The 19,540-nt window shown below is 37.3% G+C and overlaps 7 protein-coding genes across 7 annotated transcripts; 4 read left to right on the forward strand and 3 right to left on the reverse strand.

Moving 5' to 3' along the window:
- Positions 1 to 334: 334 nt before the first annotated feature.
- RO3G_10193 (uncharacterized protein) lies at positions 335 to 5,325 on the reverse strand (the record flags this gene model as incomplete). Its single annotated transcript, XM_067664778.1, has 5 exons — positions 335 to 1,315; positions 1,378 to 2,102; positions 2,154 to 2,351; positions 2,405 to 5,166; positions 5,261 to 5,325. The coding sequence occupies 5 exons, from the start codon at positions 5,323 to 5,325 to the stop codon at positions 335 to 337; spliced, it is 4,731 nt and encodes a 1,576-aa protein (XP_067520879.1).
- Positions 5,326 to 5,796: 471 nt separating this feature from the next.
- RO3G_10194 (uncharacterized protein) lies at positions 5,797 to 6,801 on the forward strand (the record flags this gene model as incomplete). The annotated part of the gene is made up of 1 exon (XM_067664779.1): positions 5,797 to 6,801. The coding sequence occupies one exon, from the start codon at positions 5,797 to 5,799 to the stop codon at positions 6,799 to 6,801; it is 1,005 nt and encodes a 334-aa protein (XP_067520880.1).
- Positions 6,802 to 8,184: 1,383 nt separating this feature from the next.
- On the forward strand, positions 8,185 to 9,181 carry RO3G_10195 (uncharacterized protein; the record flags this gene model as incomplete). Its single annotated transcript, XM_067664780.1, has 2 exons — positions 8,185 to 8,586; positions 8,636 to 9,181. The coding sequence occupies 2 exons, from the start codon at positions 8,185 to 8,187 to the stop codon at positions 9,179 to 9,181; spliced, it is 948 nt and encodes a 315-aa protein (XP_067520881.1).
- Positions 9,182 to 9,584: 403 nt separating this feature from the next.
- On the forward strand, positions 9,585 to 10,228 carry RO3G_10196 (uncharacterized protein; the record flags this gene model as incomplete). The annotated part of the gene is made up of 3 exons (XM_067664781.1): positions 9,585 to 9,697; positions 9,762 to 9,906; positions 9,965 to 10,228. 3 exons carry the CDS (start codon positions 9,585 to 9,587, stop codon positions 10,226 to 10,228), a joined length of 522 nt encoding a protein of 173 aa, XP_067520882.1.
- Positions 10,229 to 12,984: 2,756 nt separating this feature from the next.
- Positions 12,985 to 15,482, reverse strand: RO3G_10197 (uncharacterized protein; the record flags this gene model as incomplete). The annotated part of the gene is made up of 3 exons (XM_067664782.1): positions 12,985 to 13,224; positions 13,287 to 14,912; positions 15,039 to 15,482. The coding sequence occupies 3 exons, from the start codon at positions 15,480 to 15,482 to the stop codon at positions 12,985 to 12,987; spliced, it is 2,310 nt and encodes a 769-aa protein (XP_067520883.1).
- Positions 15,483 to 16,511: 1,029 nt separating this feature from the next.
- RO3G_10198 (uncharacterized protein) lies at positions 16,512 to 17,379 on the forward strand (the record flags this gene model as incomplete). Its single annotated transcript, XM_067664783.1, has 3 exons — positions 16,512 to 16,677; positions 16,735 to 17,303; positions 17,353 to 17,379. 3 exons carry the CDS (start codon positions 16,512 to 16,514, stop codon positions 17,377 to 17,379), a joined length of 762 nt encoding a protein of 253 aa, XP_067520884.1.
- Positions 17,380 to 17,736: 357 nt separating this feature from the next.
- Positions 17,737 to 18,862, reverse strand: RO3G_10199 (uncharacterized protein; the record flags this gene model as incomplete). Its single annotated transcript, XM_067664784.1, has 2 exons — positions 17,737 to 18,360; positions 18,410 to 18,862. 2 exons carry the CDS (start codon positions 18,860 to 18,862, stop codon positions 17,737 to 17,739), a joined length of 1,077 nt encoding a protein of 358 aa, XP_067520885.1.
- Between the last annotated feature and the right edge of the window lie 678 nt (positions 18,863 to 19,540).

The following is a 19,540-nucleotide window of genomic DNA, read 5'->3' on the forward strand; positions in this document are numbered from 1 at the left end:
AAACAACAGCTTCATTCACTTTGGTAATAGCATTGAAAATGTAGAATTAAAAAACAAGCAACACTTTAATGAAATTTAAGAGACGCGTTAAATACTATTTCTTCTTCCTCTCTTTCCTTTGACCTCTTTTCCTTTCAAGACAGGATCTTGTTCTGCATCCGTTAATTTCCCAGATGCATAAGTCTTCCAGCGAGCTACCACTTCTTTTCCAACATCGTAGCCTGTCTGAAATATGTCACTGTATTTGGCAAATTCCAAAGTTCCCCACTGCTGTACGGGTAGTTTGAGATAAAGCGCACCATCTGTGATCTTGGCTTCTTCCAATTTAGCTACACTACTTACATACGCAAGACGACTTTGGATTTTCAGCAATACTTGGGATGTTGTACGTCCTAAATGGATTCAAACCATGTAAAAGTGCCCACCAGCCACTGATTGAATCCCCGTAATAAACAGGACTCGTGTCGTCCACGGAAGCCACGTCTACTGCGATAATAATGTCAGCACCCATGTTTTTAGCTACTGACACCGGAAGATTGTCCATATAGCCACCATCCACCAACATGTTCCCATTGTCACAGATAGGCGGCATGTAACCTGAGAGTGACATCGAAGCACGGATATACCGCCACGCGTAACCTGTCGTGTGTACTTCCATACGAGAGAACGTGATGTTGGTTGTCACAGCATAATAAGGTAACCAATAATCCTCAATTTGGCTGTCGCCAATACATTTCCAAATGGCTCGATTGAATTCATGTCCAGTAAACCAAGCAGTGACAGGGTATGTCAAGTCCATGATCTGTCTCCAGATACTCGAAACACGACCGGCAAACATCCTACTTCTTGCAATAACAGAGACCAAGTCCATGTTACGTGCATACAGTCCACCAACAAAGCTACCAATACTTGTGCCTCCAATAATATCAATAGGTATACCAGCTTCTTCAATCGCTTGAATCACTCCCACATGTGCAATACCACGAGCACCTCCTCCACCAAGGACAAGTGCTACCGATTTACCACATAATCTTCGTGCCAAGCGGGCAAAATCATTTCTTGCTGCTGAATCCAGACCATGGATACTGCTTGTCGTCGTCTTTTTAAAATCAAGCAAACGACTAAAAGGTGGGACGGCCGAATAGTATTCCTTGATTTGGTCTTTGACGTTTGCTAGCATATTGATGGAGCCAGATGTCATCTTTCTACCTTGCTCTGCTAACCATGGAGGTCTAAATTTTTCAGTAGCTGTCAGTGACGCATGTTGGCGCATTGCCATATAAACATGATGATGAGCTTGAATCCAAAGTCGATTCTATAATCATATCGTTTATCACTGAGTATTTGTAGTGTTCCTAAAAACTTTTTTAAGCTCACCTTCAACCAATTTTGAGTTGTGCCTGGAGCACAGTGTCTTTCTCCGTGCAGCAAGACGAGCTCTTTTCTAGCTGTTGTTTTCAGATTGATCAAGAATCGCTCATATTCACCAACAGAAGGATCCCCATCCCCTAAACCAACCAGGAGAATACAATCGGCTTGTCGGATACAGGTACGCGTCCACTGAGAAGTGACACCACCGTCTGCTAAATAGAGCACTATTCTATACTTTTCTTCTTGTTGAGCAAGCCATGAAGCCATCTTGAGTTTTCCTAAACGAGAGAAGGCATATTTTCCCATGATTGTGGTGACAGTTGCACTGTTCAAAAGAACACAGGTAGCTCCTACAGAATGGATAAGTGCAGACTTGAGGCTTTCAGCAAATTCAGTTACAGGCACAGTCGAATTGACAGGAATGATACCAATTGTTTTTAAATTGACATTATTACGACCATAGAGCTCTGGATAAACTTTGGGATTACCATCGGTTATAGAAGCAATGGCGGCTGAAGCATCTGCTTTTGAATTGATGCGAAGCACATTTGGATTTTGCATATCGTTATTACGATGCATCACAAGTTGAAGTGACCTGAACGCAATCATGCGCGAAATTTGAAGAGTGATCTCTGGATGACGAAGTGCCAGTGCATTAAATAATGTCTTAGGCATACGAGCAAGCTCTGTATCTCGAATGGCGTGAAGAGTAGCAGAGGTGGGTACACCGGCTTAAAAAAAAAATTAAAGCTTTCATCATCAAATAACAGACTTCTACTTACTTAGTACTTCAAGTTCTCCTACGCTATCTCCATGACCAAACTCGCCAAGGATTTCAATCTCTCCTTCCTTTTTCTCGTGAATAGTTCTTAAACGACCATGTAATACCATGTAGATTTCATTACTTGGTTCTCCTTCTCTGCAAATAATTTGACCAGCACTCACCTGCATCCATTCCAAGGAGATATCAATTTGAAGAACTATTGAAAAAAGTTTGGCATAAAAATCCGACTTTGGTTTTCTTCAGACTTACTCAACGGACTCACATGGCCGACAAGCTGCTTGGCAAGTTTCAACATGACTGTAGGATTCCTGTCTATGATGCGGTCCAGACGCTTTTTGGTGACATACCCAACATAAGCATCCGTTTTTGCTTTTATTTCGACAGAGCTAGGAAATCCGGTCAATGCATTTAGGTATCCCGAGATGCCACCAGGTTTAATGATAAACAGAGGTTTTTTCACCTTTTCACGTTCCTTGTTGCCCTGTTTTTTCTCACTTGTACGGCCAGCGGGTATTTCAGAAGCAACAACCTCATCCGCTTTGGCACTTAAGCTACTGCTTGAGGGAGGTGGTTGTTTAATGTCTTTGTCAGTTTCTGAGAATTTCGAAGAGGTTGAAGAAGAAGGAGAGAGTTTAAAACCTGTGTCAACAATGCGTGATTTTCTATGCTTGAGATCATGACGGCGCTTCTTTTTTTTGCTTGATGGTTTATCATCAGTAATGACATCCTCTCCCTGAGCAGGTGTCATGGAAACTTCCAAGAGACCGTCAATGACAAAGAAAAGACCCGTATTGTGTGCTCCTTCTCGTACCAGGACAGCATCTTTGGGGAAATATAAGATTTGGATATCATCAGGAGATATAGGATCAGGTTTGGTTGTGTTGAATATATCAGAATTGTTTCCACCAGATTGGACAGAAGAAGTGGTTGACTTGACATCATCATCGTAATCTGCAATAGCATCTAAGGAAGGTGATGTGGTAGTATCCACTGTTCCAGTATGCGAAAACAAGTCCATAGGGTATTGAAGACGAGAACGTTCTTCGTTATAAGGTCGACGAGGTGCTCTTGGAGATGCAGAGAATGGAGATCGTGATTCTTCGGTACCAGGTGTACCATTAAAGTTCTTTGGTTTTATGCCCAGTGCATCAGATATACATCTCATGATGGACGTACGCAAATGCTCATCGTCTTCCATGCTATATTCGCCTCTTCTATTGAGCTGCTGACGATAAAGGCGAGTTGGAGAATCTTTTGTAGGGTCGCCATTTAGATTCTTGGAATTAGTGGTATTGTTGTTATGAATGGAAGAGGTGCCAGGCAAATCAATAATTCCAATCGCTTGTATGATGCCCGAGCTATCACTGCGGCTGATTTCTGCTGGGGCTAGGTCGTTATTCTTACCTTGTGGCGTGTTGTCTTCATCATTGAATTTATGTCTCAAACGATCCATACCACCGGGTGCAAAGAAATTCGGGGGAAGCTCAGGTAAACTGGCTGATTCATTTACAAGTTTTTCAAGGCGTAAAAGCTCTTTTGTCAAACCAAGGTATCGATGACTTGTGTTGAGAGTAACTCTTTGAAATCGAGTGACAATGACTTGAACAATATGGGCAGCCGCTTTTGGAAACTTTTGAGTCAACTTGTGGAAGGCTTCTTCTGGAATAACGGCCAATGTGGTGTCAACAGTGGCACGCGCAATGATATTGGGATGAACTGAACGATAGGAGCGACGTGATGAACCTGAGTAGTCGCGAAGTTCAGGACGGGCAGTATGAGTATAGCTGTGTGATGTAGTACCGGATAGTTTTCTAGAAGTTGTAGGTGGAGGTAATCCAAACGAGTCATTCAACTCATGCGATTCAAGATCATCATTTTCATATATTAAAGCCCGTTCCTGTAGTGCATTTGCTTGAGGTGAAGAAATGGTTGGATGTACAGATTTGATTCTTCTGCGAAGCCCACTGTTCTCTGATTCTGGTTTTACGCTATGAGTACCAGGTACCACATGCTCCTCCAGCCCAGGGAATACCTGTCTCCAGTCTTCAGGGGATGAGTCCTTCGGTACTTCGGAGCTATTAGGATCTAGGAGAGGCACCAAACGCGAAAGATGAGATTTGGAGGCAGATTTTTGTCTTTGTCTCTCCTTTGTTTCAGCTCTATTAAAACTTTCTCTAAATATGGAAAGGATAGTAAACAAGCTGGATAACGTGCCACCAGCACCGACTTCATTAATCAATGTGTATTTTCTGAATTTATCCTTGCTGCCATTTGAACCAAACATGTCATCTTCATCGTCTGTTTGTTTCCAAGAACCGGTTTGATCAGATTCGTTTTCACTCATATCATCACTATCATTGTTATCTTCATCGCTTTCTGGCTTCACAAACAACTGCACATGTCCATCCACGACAATATAAAATGACCTTTCTTGCTCCGGGTTTCTAAAAAGAGTATCACCGGCCAACAATTTCTTTGTTTGGAGATGACGTGCGAGTTCATGAAACACGGGTTGTTCCAAGTAGCCAAAAATTTTGATTGAAGATAAAAACGCTGATAAAAACTCATCTGGATAGTTCTTAAATCCTGGTTTTGAATACTCTGTATCTTCATCAGCATCAGGATGCAAATCAAATGAAGAAGCTACTTTAGGTGAATTGATAGGCTTCAAGCGAGAATATTTCGTCAAGAACCGATATCTAACAATGAGGTACGTAATAGTAGCAATGATAGCAAGAGTAATAAGAAGCGAGGAGAAATTGAGATGCAAGGTGAATGACCAAGTAAGGATCCGATAAAAGAAAATTGGTATCGAGATAGTAGCAAACCCAACAATTTTCAAAAGTAGTGCAGGTATAAACCCAAGGATCTTGGCGATCACAGAATGCTGCACGACATCTTCTGTAATGACTGGCTTTGACATGCCTAAAAGAACTTCCTTTGGTGGTGCATTTATCAAATCAGAAGCAATAGAATGAGTTTGTTCCATTGAAATGTTGTCAAAAAGAAAGCTAGAAAAAAAAAGAATTTTGAAGAAACACGGCATTCAATGGAGCTTGAAAAATTTCCATATTTGTCTATAATTATATCATACTCCTTTGTTACACAGATGCTATTGTAACGCAGGAACGAGCTGAAAAAGTGGGCGATGACCAAGAGCCGAGTGCCATTGATTCGAATACAAATATTCGTTTATAATGAAGCAATTAACAATATGAAAGACCATCATGTCAGCTTGAATCATTTTAATTTCTCTTATCACAGGCACAAATCCAATGATATAAAATACAAAATTATTGTTTCTCACAAGATTTTTTTTTAATTCCATAGTCAAGTATATATTGGATAAAAAGCATGATTAATTAAAGCTGATAAAATCTGAATACAAAGGAGTTCAGATTTGGAAAATCATTTCTCTAAATCCTCGTGTATAACATGCGCTATATCTCACAGACATAAGGGAAGGTTAGTATAAAAGCAGCTTTATATGGTATAAACTGCATTGTTTTTCTCAATCCTCAATATTCATAGTGTTCGTTACACAAATAAAACCTGATTTGATTGGCTTATCAAGTAAGAGAGGTGCAAAACATGTCCTCAACAGAATGAACACAAACTTTTTTTTTAAAAAAATTGTTTTAATGTTGGTCAAAGTATTAAATTCGTATGAATGGAATCAAGTGTATTCTGCATGGAGAAGATATTATGAACAACTTGGTCAGCAGGCTGCTTTTACCGCCTTTTTTGAACCTGAAAAATTCTTTGCGCCTGATGGTAATACAGTTGGAATTCCCTTAAAGTTAGGAAAAACTTTTTCTGGTGAACATAATGTGGTCATGTCGGTTCAGATCTACAAACAATTATTGAATCATTTTACTGAACAATTTCCCAATGTACCGCCATTCCCAGATGATGAACTCGTCATAAAGAAATACCAAGTAATAGAACCTTTTAAGGCCACAACAAATAACATACTTAGTAAATACAAATCAAAAGCAAAGAAACTCAACAAGCAGCGTGAACGTATCGAAAAGGCTCATCAAGAAGTTCAATTAGCCAAAAGACTTGTTATCAGTGAAAAGAATTACATGTTTATTGCTATTGATATTGAAGCGTATGAACGCGACCACAGTATTATTCTTGAACTTGGTTGGTCTATATTTGACTCACGAAAAAATCGGTTTATGGACCAGCATTATTTGATAGATAGTTATGCCCATTTGAACAATGGAACATTTGTTGAAGATCAAAAACTCAAGTTTTCCTTTGGCACCTCTGTTTGGTGCTCTCTTGCACAGGCATTGAAGGAACTAAGAAAAGATTTGGATTGGGCTGTCGAACGTGACGGTGGATTTGTGCTTGTAGGTCATGGTTTAAGCAGCGATCTCAAATACTTGAGCAAACAAAAATTCATGTGGCCTGCAGTGAATGGGGGTGAGGTACTTGATGTAAATCAATCCGCATGTATTGCCATTGTAAATACCGATACAATCTATGGCTCTTCTATAAATGATCTACATAATCCTCCTTCTTTAGGCAGAACATTAGATCTTTTGGGTATAGAGACGTGGAATCTTCACAATTCAGGAAATGATGCTCATTATACCATGTTACTGTTCCTCACCCTTGTAAATTATGAAGGTTGATAGCAATTCAAAATAGTTCAATTAAATTAGGACATTATCTGCATCTTTATGGAGTTCTTGTCTACTTTTTCTTGCCATAATTGCTTCAAGGCTTATATAGATTGTTTCTATTGTCAATGTTTTTTTTTGACACTTATCTTTCATATAGCGTTTGACGACTATTGTAACTGATGTCAATAGTCCCAACAAGACAGTATTCAAAACTGAACGATTTAGAATAAACCTATTCTGTAAACAAAATAAACACAAGTATGATTTACATAAACTGTTGTTCGTTACGTAATATCACGTTAATCTCAATCAACTAAAAAATGTGGCTATGAAGCGGCAAACTGTGTACCTGTATTGATGAGGTTTAATCGCGTGTGACAAACTTTTATTGTAATTTTCTGGGAGTTGGTTCTGAAAATAATGACGGGACTATGGGTGATTTAATATGTTGAGGGATAGTATCCTTAAGCCACTTATTGTATGGCGAAGCATTTTTTAGGCTGGGTAATTAATATACCAATAATTAATTCTGCATATAAAAATAATTGATATAAGCGGCGCCGTAATCACAGCAACACCTAAAGTTGATAATAGAAAATTTATTCAAATTTGACCATATTTTATTAAATTTATTGGCAATTTTTTTTTTTTACATGCTATGTATATGAAGCTCTTTTTATTACTTTAAAGTGAAAAGAGAATCTCATTGGGATTACTACAAGAGCAAATACTTGCTTTCACTATGTAAAAGTAAAGTTGTAAGAAAACGAATTCGTGTAACTTATTAAATCTATGCTCTAAATAATTTGTACCAAAGGACATTGCATTATGTGATGCTTCTTCTTGAGTTACCTATTACAAAGTGTTGCATTGTATTTGTAACAATTAGATAACGGGAAAACATTCTTATGTAATCCTTTACAGCAATTCATCCAATTCCTTATTTGCTTGGTTAAGCCTATAAAACAACCGAAAAAGCAATAAAGCCATAGGAGACTAATGAAAATACGATTGCATAAAAAATATACATACTATGCACACTAATGATTTGTAATCTTTGTACGCAAGTGAAATCAGCCAAGTTACACCATCTTGGTTGTGATCTTTTTGATCTTCAACCCGAGTATTTCTGTTGGTGTGTATATCGATTAATGTAACAAATCAAACTTGATTTTTATGATATGGTCCCATTCGTTCGTTTATCATAGTCCCTTTTCTTCATTGACTTTTAATTGCGCGGCAATGAGTGTTCCTAAAATATATCTTTTTTCTATTTCGATACCATTTGCTTGTACAATTTTTATAGCATGAAAACACAAAATATATTAAAAGCATACATATATAAAGAGAAGAATTATAACGAAAAAAATAGAAAGCTTTATCGGATTACTAATGTTGAAATCACTTCTTACAACGTTTTTGGCTGCCAATCTCTTACTTTCCTCTAGTGTACACGCGTGGAACTTGAAACAGACCTTTCAAGGGTCATCCTTTTTTGACGGCTTTACTTTCTTTACTGACTCGGATCCCACTCATGGATTTGTAAAGTACGTTGATCAAGCAACTGCAAAGTCTTCTGGTTTGATCTACAACCAAGGTAACAAGGTCATCATGAGGGCCGATAATACCACCGTTAGCCCTAATGGCAGAAAGTCTGTCAGAATCACTTCAAAAAGCTCGTACTCCAACTCTGCTTTGGTATTACTCGACCTTGAGCACATGCCAGTTGGTTGTGGTACCTGGCCTGCCTTTTGGATGGTTGGACCTAATTGGCCAAACAGCGGAGAAATTGATGTAAGTCCAGATTCAATGGCATGAAAGATATCTAAACATGTATTTGTAGATTATCGAAAACGTAAATGAAGCTACTGTTAATCAAGTTACTTTGCATACCAAGAATGGTTGTACTATGGCTGGTGTTCCACGTACACAAACTGGCAAATCTCTCACTGACAACTGTTACGTCAATGCTGCTGGTCAAGCAAACAACGCTGGGTGTGGTGTACAAGCTACAAACACAAATACTTATGGAAAGGGCTTGAATAACATCAAGGGTGGTGTCTATGCCACACGCATGACCGCAAGCCAAGGTATACAGGTCTGGTTCTTTCCTCGTAACAGCATTCCCTCTGATATCAGTAATGGATCTCCCAATCCTCCCTCTTGGCCCGCCCCCATAGCCACCTTCCCGTTCCAATCAGGATCGTGCTCAATAAGTTATTTCTCTCAATTACAAATTGTTTTTGACTTGACTTTCTGTGGTGATTGGGCAGGTAGCGTCTACGGCTCATCTGGATGCCCCTCATCTTGCACTGATTATGTCGCAAATAATCCTCGCTCATTCACCAACTCATACTGGAGTATTAATTATGTTAAAGTTTATCAATAAATGCTAAGATTTAGTCGTCTGAAAAGAAGCGATCGTATGTATTGAAATTATTTTGTTCGAAAAAATGAGTGCAGCTTATAACAGAAGTTGTATTTAATAACTTTTTTAATTTTGGATGGACAGTGTATGTTGGGCTTCTTGCCGCGAAATGGCTTTTTATCTTGGCGTTACGTCTGAGAAATAAGGAACGTGCAATATTTAACTTCTACTCCGTTCAAGTGAAACTTCCAAATTTAGGCGGTTGCGCGCATTGAAGACTTCTTTCTCAAATAAAACAATACAAAAGCAGCCTGGGGAATTATATGAAAAAATGAAAATCGCACTGCTGCTTTTGTCCATCACTGGATTTTCAACAATTAAAGCATGGCAAGAAGGACACACGACATTAGCCATTTCAGTCATCATGTCTGTAATTGCAAGCTTGATGATCTTTACAACCCTTCCGAATCTGAAAGAAACATTTATAAATGCACGTTTATATGGAAAAGACATATTAAAAGCAGGAAAACCTATAATGTAAATTCTTGATTATTCAAACGAACAACAGATTGACTGAGGCATTACATTTTTTTTTTTTTAGCCCGGAGACTATGGGATTACCAACAGCTATAACATATCTCATTACACTATTTTTATTTATGCCTTTCCCATTTATTGACTGGTTTCAAGGTGCAAATCTAGAATACGGAGAAAATGCGTCATTAGATACATTCCCTTATAACAAGGTATGAGGCTGAATTATGAAGTTTGCAAGAGACAATCTAACTGATAAAATATGAAAAGTTGGGAGAAGTTTTATCAGCTATTTTAGCAATCCAATCCATGGTCTTACTAGGATTTGCAGACGATGTTTTGGATGTCAGATGGAGATATAAGCTCTGGTTTCCCGCTCTTGCAGGCGTTCCTCTATTGATGTTCTATTATACAAACAAAGGAGGAACTACTATCATGATGCCTCTTCAATTAGAACCTTACTTGGGGAAAAATGTAGATTTAGGCAAGTATCCATGCTGGATTGTGTTTGATCGTACTAACTTTGCTTTTTAAAAAACAGGTGCACTGTATTATGTATATATGGTGATGGTAATCATTTTCTGTACACATAGCATCAACATCTTAGCGGGAATTAATGGAGTAGAAGCTGGACAAACATTGATTATCGCATTGTCTGTTGCTGTAAACGATCTTTTGTATGTATTCAATAATCACACACGTGACAGTCTGGAAGTACATCTGTTCAGTCTCTATTTTATGTTACCTTTTATTGGTGTAACAGGAGCTTTGCTTTGGTATAATTGGTTTCCAGCTCAAATGTTTGTGGGTGATACTTTTTGCTATTTTGCGGGAATGACACTTGCTGTGGTCGGAATTATGGGACACTTTTCCAAAACGCTAATGTTATTCTTTATGCCTCAAATTTTCAACTTTGTGTATTCATGCCCTCAGTTATTCCGACTTGTAGAATGCCCTCGCCACAGAATGCCTCGATTAGATGCAGAAACTGGCTTACTAAAATGCTCCACTGTTCGTCCAAATGATAAGAAGCCATTGGGTACACTAGGAAACATCGTATTAAAGCTACTAAAAGCATTTGGCCTTATTAAAGTATTTGAATACGACAAGAATGGACAGATCATGGAATGCAATAATTTGACATTGATTAATCTGTTGCTTGCTCAATTAGGTCCTATGACTGAAAAGAATACGACTATTGCCGTGATGTCGGTTCAAATCTTGTCTAGTTTTCTAGCATTCTTTATTCGTTATAGACTTGTACATTTTGTTTATGAAATAAACCGCTGAGTTTGCTTCCTTGGATTTATACCATTCGAAAATGGCAAACACTCCACAAGCACAATTACTGCTATTATCTGCTTTAGTGCAATTTTCAACAAAAATTAAGTCAGTATCCTTTTCAGTACTCAAAATTTACGTATGAAATGCAGAATAGTTTCAAATTGACCAGATTTTACAATTCAAGAAATACTTTTCTTTTGTACTTTTTGTACCCATAATTAGACTGTGTTACATATTGTAAGGAAGACGGCGATACTTTTATCTGAAATTCATTAATACTATTCTGGAAAAGGTAAAGCAGATAGCAAAGTTCTTTCGAAAACTTATTGAAATATAACAATAGTTTATATTCTATTAGATAATATGATACCAGCAGCTACAGAATAATGCTATGGGATGGGTAGGTTATTAATTCTTTATTTATATTCTTCAACCTCCTTAGGTTCGGTTTCTTAACTAGGTCATCATTTGTGCAGTAGATCAAAAGAGAAGTGGCAGTACAAATTATCACATTTCAATGCCCGCGTGTAGCCAAGTAACCAAAAAAAAAAAAAAAAAAAAAAAAAAAAAAGAGAAAAACAATCGAAATTAAAAATAAATATTTTCTTTTAATCTTCTTTTTGTGTTTCCTTTCTCTTATTTGTTTTGTGTATCTCCATTCCGTTCCTTCAAGATACATATTATAAAATATAAGCAATAATGGGGTTTGTTGAAAAGATTAAATCAAGTGTTGAAATCTGGAAAATAGAGAAATATACAAAGCGCAGACCAGCTCCTACTTCCGAGTTTGAGCAAAAAGGTGTGTATTTGATTATAAACATACAAAAACCTTATTCATTAATCCGAATCCCTATTTTCTGACAGACCGAGATTTTTACAAACAAAATTACAAAGATGGTGAATATCTTCATCATCGACCTGATAACATTACCAGTTCCTTTGGAAGAAAATCATCATTATTAAGAACAAAGAGTCAAAAAATCATACGTTCTTCAGAAATATATAACAACTCTTGAATGTAATTTTATTGTATACTACAATAGCTAATAAACGGTAATCTGCCCTGAGGTAGATAAAGAAAGGAAAAATACTTGCCCAGATTACTGTACAATTTCCTTATATATCAATGATCGCAATATAAAAAGTATACAATCACTTCAAACTCGTTTTCTATAAGCAGTGTATTTAAATATTAGCTTTAGTATCAATACTTTTCAGATATACCTCTTTTTAAAAGGAACGGTAGAAAAACTCTGAGCTTTATATTGTATCTTCTAATAAAATACAACACTGTATAAAGCTTGACATACTGTAAGCACGTACTGCACATGAACACATTTACTATATCTGTTAATGTTCCTCTATTTTCATTTCTTCCACACAATGTAAGTGATGTTTGTATTGATAATGTTTAAGTTCCAAAATCTAGCTTAATTACATATCGTATCAATGATGTGTTTTTTATATGTTCAATCAGACTATTATAAAGATATAGTTTTTATTTTATTAAGAATATATGCTAATGGTTATATGAATTTACTTGATATCTCCCCCTCCCTTTTTTTTTAAATAGACAACATTAGGGGCTGTAAAGTCTATTACAATAACCAAGGCTTTTCGTATTCAAATATAAATCAAAAGGCTACTGAAGCATGAGGTAAATTATTGGCATTATTATTTGGTTACCGTTTTGATAAGAAGGGCACATTTAAATAATATTTAAAGAATTAAGTGGTTTATGCTACATTTTATATTGTTACAGCTATTATAGCGAACAAACAGACGCTAAATTGAATGAGTTTATTATATACATGTTATTCGCCTATGTATGATTTGCATCTATTATCATTGTAATCCCATGCGGATAAGTTCTAGTTCCTCTTTTGTGCATTTTAGAACTTCTTTAGTTTGTTTGTTTCCATTTAATGATGGGGCGAGATGATGTCTATAATTCTTATGCATTTGTGCTTCAATAAAAGGTAAATCAATTGGTTTCTTCTTCTCTTCTAGCTTTTTACTAGGTCTTCAACAACCTTTTCGTCTACGTTGGTCTCTGCTGATTTCGCTGGGTCACCCAAAAGGCATTCTTGGAACTCCGAATCAGCTTCAAGTGCACGGATCGTATCTTGTAAGTTACAACTGATACCTTCAGATATTCTTTCTTCATTAGATGGTGTTAAGCATGGCATATTCGGTTCTTTTCGCAGTACATGATCAATGTCAACGGCAGAAAAAAATGCAACGCTCTATCACAAGTCATAGTCAACCAAAAATGTACCAAATGGAAAAAAAAATTTTTTTCAAATACCTGTGGTAAATTATGAATGCCTAACTTGTAACTAAAAAGAGCTCTTGTCCAAACATTGGCTATTTGAAGAGCCAAAGCTGTCCTATGCTGATCCTTTTCTGTTGTTAAATAACGCACCTCATCATGAACTGAAAGCATAAACCTAGCATCAATCCCATAACGTTTAATTAGGTGACCCATAGAAACAATTAAAAGATGCAAATAATCTACACCGGAGCTTTGGACAACCCAATTGACTCTTGATGTCAAAAATTGCGATCCAGTATATCGAGGCTTTAGAGCATCCGTAATAGAGCAGCCTAAAACTGGAGTACGAGGTTCTTTAGAAAGAGCAATATCTTCAAGGGCATTAAACATATAGCTTTCTGATCCACCATGCCAAAAGGGCCGTTTGAACACATTGTTTTTCGAGTGCTCTTTTTCTCCCTTAGTATTTGAGTATAGTTCAGCTGCTCGCTTCTCTGCCGTCTGCTGATCCATACCTTGGCTATATTGTAGCAGTAAACTTGTGGCATACTTGACACCAGCACCGTAGATTCTTGCATAATTAAATATCTTTGCTTTGTCTCTGCTAATTCCCAATATATTGGCTGTCTTAGAGTGTAGATCTGTCCCTTCTGATTTCGAACCTTGTAAAGTCATCCAACCCAGTGCAGTTGCACCGTGGAATCCAAACTGCGCATCGCCAATAATGCTCGAAATCCAAAGTTCTTCAGAATCAACATCTGCGCCTACGATTTTGTAACCTTCTGGTGCCTGCACCATTGATTTTAGCTCCGAGCCAATACGATTCTTCTTGGCATTACTAGCAGTGAGCCAAGTTCTCTCCACAGCACGACGTGTGATGGTTCCCATAGTTACCATTTGAGGTAAAATTATGCCATATTTTCCTTTCTCTTTTTTAGGTAAATTCATATCAACACACAAATTGGAGTCCCAAACAACAAATTGATTTAAAATTCGCTCCCTTGAACTAATCCAATAAGCGGACATAGCATTGAGCTCAAGAGCTGCTTTAGCTGCTTCATATTCAGAGGTTAGTATCTTGTCCTCAAAGGAACCAATGTAACCTTTCGCCAAAGGATTTCCGCAATTTGCGTCCGCACCATCTTTGTGTGGGACCTTAAGATAATAAAACTTTTCGTCGTTCAATACAGATTTCTTGATTTGATCTTCTGCAGCTTCCGAATTGGGTATTTTATAACACCATCCAAAGCTAGATAGGTGATGTAGAGGATAACCTTGCCATTTTAAGCGTAGCAAAATTGGAGCAATGCGCGAACGTGTTGATATTTTTAAGGTTTCAGTTTTGGTATCATATGCATCCTTGTACCATTTAGGCTGTCCTTTTAATTTTCTTTGCCTGGGATTCACAAACCAGTCTAGTTGACTTAGCCAAGGATCACTTTGCCACACTTCTGGATCGTTGACCAATACTCTTGCTTTTTCTGCCAAATCCCGTAGCTTAATATCAAGCATATCGCTCAACTCCTTGTGTTTTCCCGATGATTTGCTCAAATAATCTTCCCATCTTTCTGTTACTGTCAAAAATGAGCTACCCATATGAAGCATGCCGGCAAAGGAAACAGGATGTGGACAGTTTTTACGAAATTTAGGGAATACAGACTTATAAACCTGGTGTGTTAGGGCTACATCTTTGGCACAATAATCCATTAGTTCGTGAAATTGCGACTGAACATCAGAGAGATTGCCGGTTTCAAAGACAGAACGTTGTGTTTTATCTAAATTTACTTTACAGTGAAACTTTGCAACATCCTTTAAACTATTCAAAGAGCTCACATCAAAAAAGCTAGGTGCTCCTACATTGGTCACTCCCATTTCTACTTTTTCTTCCAAGACGTCATGATCTCTACGCTTTAGCTCAGCACTCCAAGCAGGTCGTTGTTGAGAGCACAATCCAGATACAGCAATGTGCAAACTCATGGTATCTACGAATTTTATGTTGGTCCCAGACTTACTATACTCTTCTGCAATTCTAGCACGATCATATCCAACATTGTGTCCCACTATAATTCTTTCGTTATCAAATTTTCCAAACGGTATCAATTGTTCTTTGCTCTTTGTTGTGTTTAATACATAAGGCGATGTCCATGAATACCATGCCTCTTCTGAAGCAGCCACAGCCATCGTGGGGTATTTTCCCTCTGACATTAAAACCTCAACATCAAACACCATTGTTTCTTCCAACGGATGATCCACAGCTATCACAGTGCCGTCTTTCGCATACCGTGTCCAACCAGCACTTTTTTTCCATTTTTTTGGAATCGGCGGTAATTCCACAGTAGCTAATCTTTCACATTGCGATAAATAAGGCTCTGCTTGATCCAATCCAATCCTAATAAAATGTTCTTCTAGATTCTTTCCCGAAAGCTTCGGTAAGGTAATGTCAATGGGATCTTCTATTTGCGATTTTTTCCCCCAAATATCCTGGAGCGTCAAGTGTTTCTCAGCATATATTCTTTTCTTTAAGTCAATGTCACCATTTATATTTGATTCTTGAACGGAATAAGGTTCGAAAAGCTGAGCTTGTAGATTTGGGGAAAGAAGTTGGACGTGGGCTGGATTTATTTTGACTACAGTAAAAGCTGCTTAATATTCACGTACGCAATATCGGAGGTTTTACCATTGTCTGTGTATAATGTTCTAATTTTTAACAATCGGTCAAACTGTGTTTTATGACATTTGCATTGGATTCGACGTAAGATAGATCTGCTTGCGATCATTAGGCGAATGTTGAAGAATAAAGTACAGTGTATTTTGACATGTCAATTTCATTATGAAAAAATTACATATTTAAGCAGTCACTATCATTCATGCTACTCATGGTTTCTTCTAAAGAGTTTTATACAAATAGAATGGTTCGTAATCTTGATAAACTATATATGCTTACATTGTATTTTAATTTTGACACTTTGTGTTCCCTTTGCTTTTGTCAAGTGGTGAAAAAAATAAGGGGAAAGCAATAATTGTAAAGATTCTTTTATAAAAACAAAGTCGATTGCTAAAAATCTATAAAAGAAAGATAATACTTTTTATTGAAAAAGCTAACATACCCCTTATACAATTACATAGCCATTTTTAGCTGTTATGCTTGCACCTGAAAAGATATAAAGTAATGGCTGACATATGAAAATTGTTCATTTAATACTCCGTTTTCTCACCATTACATAAACTTTTTCTTATTTTTTTTCTTTCTTATAAATTATGCCATCTCCCCCAAAGCCTTGGGAAGTTAACAACAATAATAATAGTGTTGTAGCACCAGTAACAACTACACAAGCATCTATGACTGATACGAATACTACTTCTACTACCACTACTGCACCAGCTTTACCTAGTAGACCTACTACAATGGGTTCAAATTACAATGGTAAACAAACAAAAAATGTTTAAAAGTAAATTGTCTCTGAAACATTATTAAAAGTAGGGTATGGAGCATCAAACTATGGAGGAGGAGGGGGATATGGTGGTATGTATGGTTCATCTTATAGCAGTCCATACAATCGTTATGGAGGATATGGCAGCTACGGAAGTTACGGAGGATATGGAGGATACGGTAGTTATGGAAGTAGTTACTCACCCTATAATCGATTTGGAGGCTATGGGTATAATCAATTTGGGGCTGGAGGGGGTATGTTTGGAGAAGGCCCTGAAAATATTAGTTTAGCTCAACAGATGGAATCAAGCACTCGCGCGACTTTTGATATTATTGGATCTATCGTTCAAGCGTTTGGAGGGTTTGCTCAAATGCTCGATTCTACCTACATGGCTACACACTCAAGTTTTATGGCCATGGTTGGAGTAGCAGAACAATTTGGAAATCTAAGGCATTATTTGGGAAACATTTTCAACTTGTTTGGACTGCTGAGATGGCTAAAGCGACTATTTTATAAACTGACGGGCAGAACACCACCTGTTGATCTTAACGAAAATAAAGATAGCCCAGATTTACCAGAGGACCAACAGTTGCAGATTACAAATAGTGATCAACATGAGGTACAAATAAGTCAGAGTAGAAATCGAAGGCCGGTGATTTTATTTCTAGCCATCATTACCGGTTTGCCTTACATAATGTACAAGTTAATACAAAGGTCGCACGAACGCAGTTTGAAAGAACAGCAACAAAGAATGATGATTCCACAGTACGGCGGGCCTGTAGAAATGGCGAGAGTTATTCATGATTTTAATGGAGAAAATCAAATGGAGTTAACCATTCGCCGAGGAGATGTCATTCAAATTTTATCAAAAGTGGACCCTGCAACTGGATTGCCATGCGATTGGTGGCAAGGAAGATTACCTAACGGTTTAATAGGTATTTTTCCAGCAAACCATGTACAAATTGAATCAATATATTAAAAATATACCTTTTTATACAAATATAATAAGAATTTATTTTAATTATTTACATTATTAAAATATGTAAAGTGTTCTAAGAATTGTTGCTAGTAGGCATTGCCCAAGTAAATTTTCCTGCACTTGCAATAATCGCTGGTGGTGTACCTTGATTTTGATTCGGTTGCTGCGGCCAGAAAGTGATATTTGGTATATCATTTTGGGCAGCATGTGCAGGATTGTTGTTGCTAGCATCTGAAGAGACAGAGTTCATTGTAATTGGGTATGGATAAGGAGCTAATGGAAACACAGTAGGTGCAGTAGAAGATGAGGAACTAGGAGGTGCAGCATTGGATGTCGGTATAGGGAACAGGTAGGAAGAAGGTTGAGGAGGAGGGGGGGGAGGAGAATGCCGAGTCTTTGTTGAGGAAGAAGTATTGGTCATTGGCAATACATCCAATGCAGATGGTATAGATGGAGCGTCTGTTTTATCTTGAACCCTTTGAATTGATTTTAAATGTGCACAATACTTATCCAACATTTGATATAATGTACGCTTTGAAAATGGCTTGGGCAGTATATCTGTCATTCCGCTACCAATGTATTGCACAATATCATTATCAGTAAAATTAGATGTCATTGAAACAATTGGTGTCAGCGCATCATATTGACGAATACTTCTTGTAGCCGATATACCGTCCATTTTAGGCATCACGATGTCCTAATATATATAATTTTTAGCAATTAATAAACAAGAAGAAAAAACCTACCATTAAAATCAAATCATATCTTTCTAAGCTCATTTTTTTTAAAGCTTCGACACCATCCTTTGCCAAATCTATTGTACAACCAAATACTTGCAAAAGTCTCTCGCTTAAATCACGATAAACTGAATCATCATCCACAAGTAATATCCTTGGAGGGACAGTCCAACTGATCTGTGAAGATGAGGACATTCCAAAAGATGATGTTCGTTTCATATCAACTGTTGGTCTCTGTAAGCTTGTGCCCAGTGTAGGTGTTTGGTCGGCCGCCATAATTTCAATAGCTGGTTTATTATCGCGTACTGACATGCTTGAGGAAAGTCGACCCAGAGTCACAAATGTAAGCCCATCCGCCGTTTTTAATGGAGATCCGATCAAGCTACCAGCATTCATACTAGCAGCAGCAGCTGCTGCTGCTGCAGAAAATGAGCCTGAATCAAATTCATCTCCAATAGGCATAGGTATAGATGTATCCTCCATTTTTACTCTCTTTAAATTAATGTGTTCCTCGCCATCCATCTGCTTCCTCTTGACTCTATTATTCAAACCCATTTCTTTATTGAGCCTCTCCATTTGTTCTGTATTTGCAATAGATATTCGTTCATAAGAAGCTAATAAGCTTTGTGCTTCTTGTCCATCTATGTTTACTTTAAACAAAAATTAACATCTCTACCTTGCTTCTTTCATTTTGTATCTTTATACTTGCCATCACCTGCTGTTCTTTTAATCAACTCCAAAAAATCTTTAATAAGATTATCTTTAGATAACAGACTAGCGTTTAATTTTTTAAATTCATTCTTAATATCTTTGTCTCTTTGCATTAATTTAGATATGCTGCTTTCCAGAGCTGTACGAGATGTCTGAAGCTGTTCAATTTCATTAACCATTATGTCCGCCATCGCCTGAATTTCTTCCAGTGAATTAGATAGACCCGAAGAGGGATTCATTTGTATACAAAGTTTTTGTTCATTCTCTTTTTTTGATTGCTTAATAACTCTAGGCACTTTTCTTTTTATTTCTTCTAGCAAATCTTTGCGATGTCGAATAAATTTAGGATGAACAAATTCCCATGCCTATCAGTTTGTGTAAGACAAAAAATGAACAACGTAAAAAAAAAAGTACCTGACTGTCATAAGA

The sequence above is a fragment of the Rhizopus delemar genome, genomic scaffold (assembly GCF_000149305.1).
Source record: "Rhizopus delemar RA 99-880 supercont3.7 genomic scaffold, whole genome shotgun sequence".
NCBI classification, from domain to species: domain Eukaryota; kingdom Fungi; phylum Mucoromycota; class Mucoromycetes; order Mucorales; family Rhizopodaceae; genus Rhizopus; species Rhizopus delemar.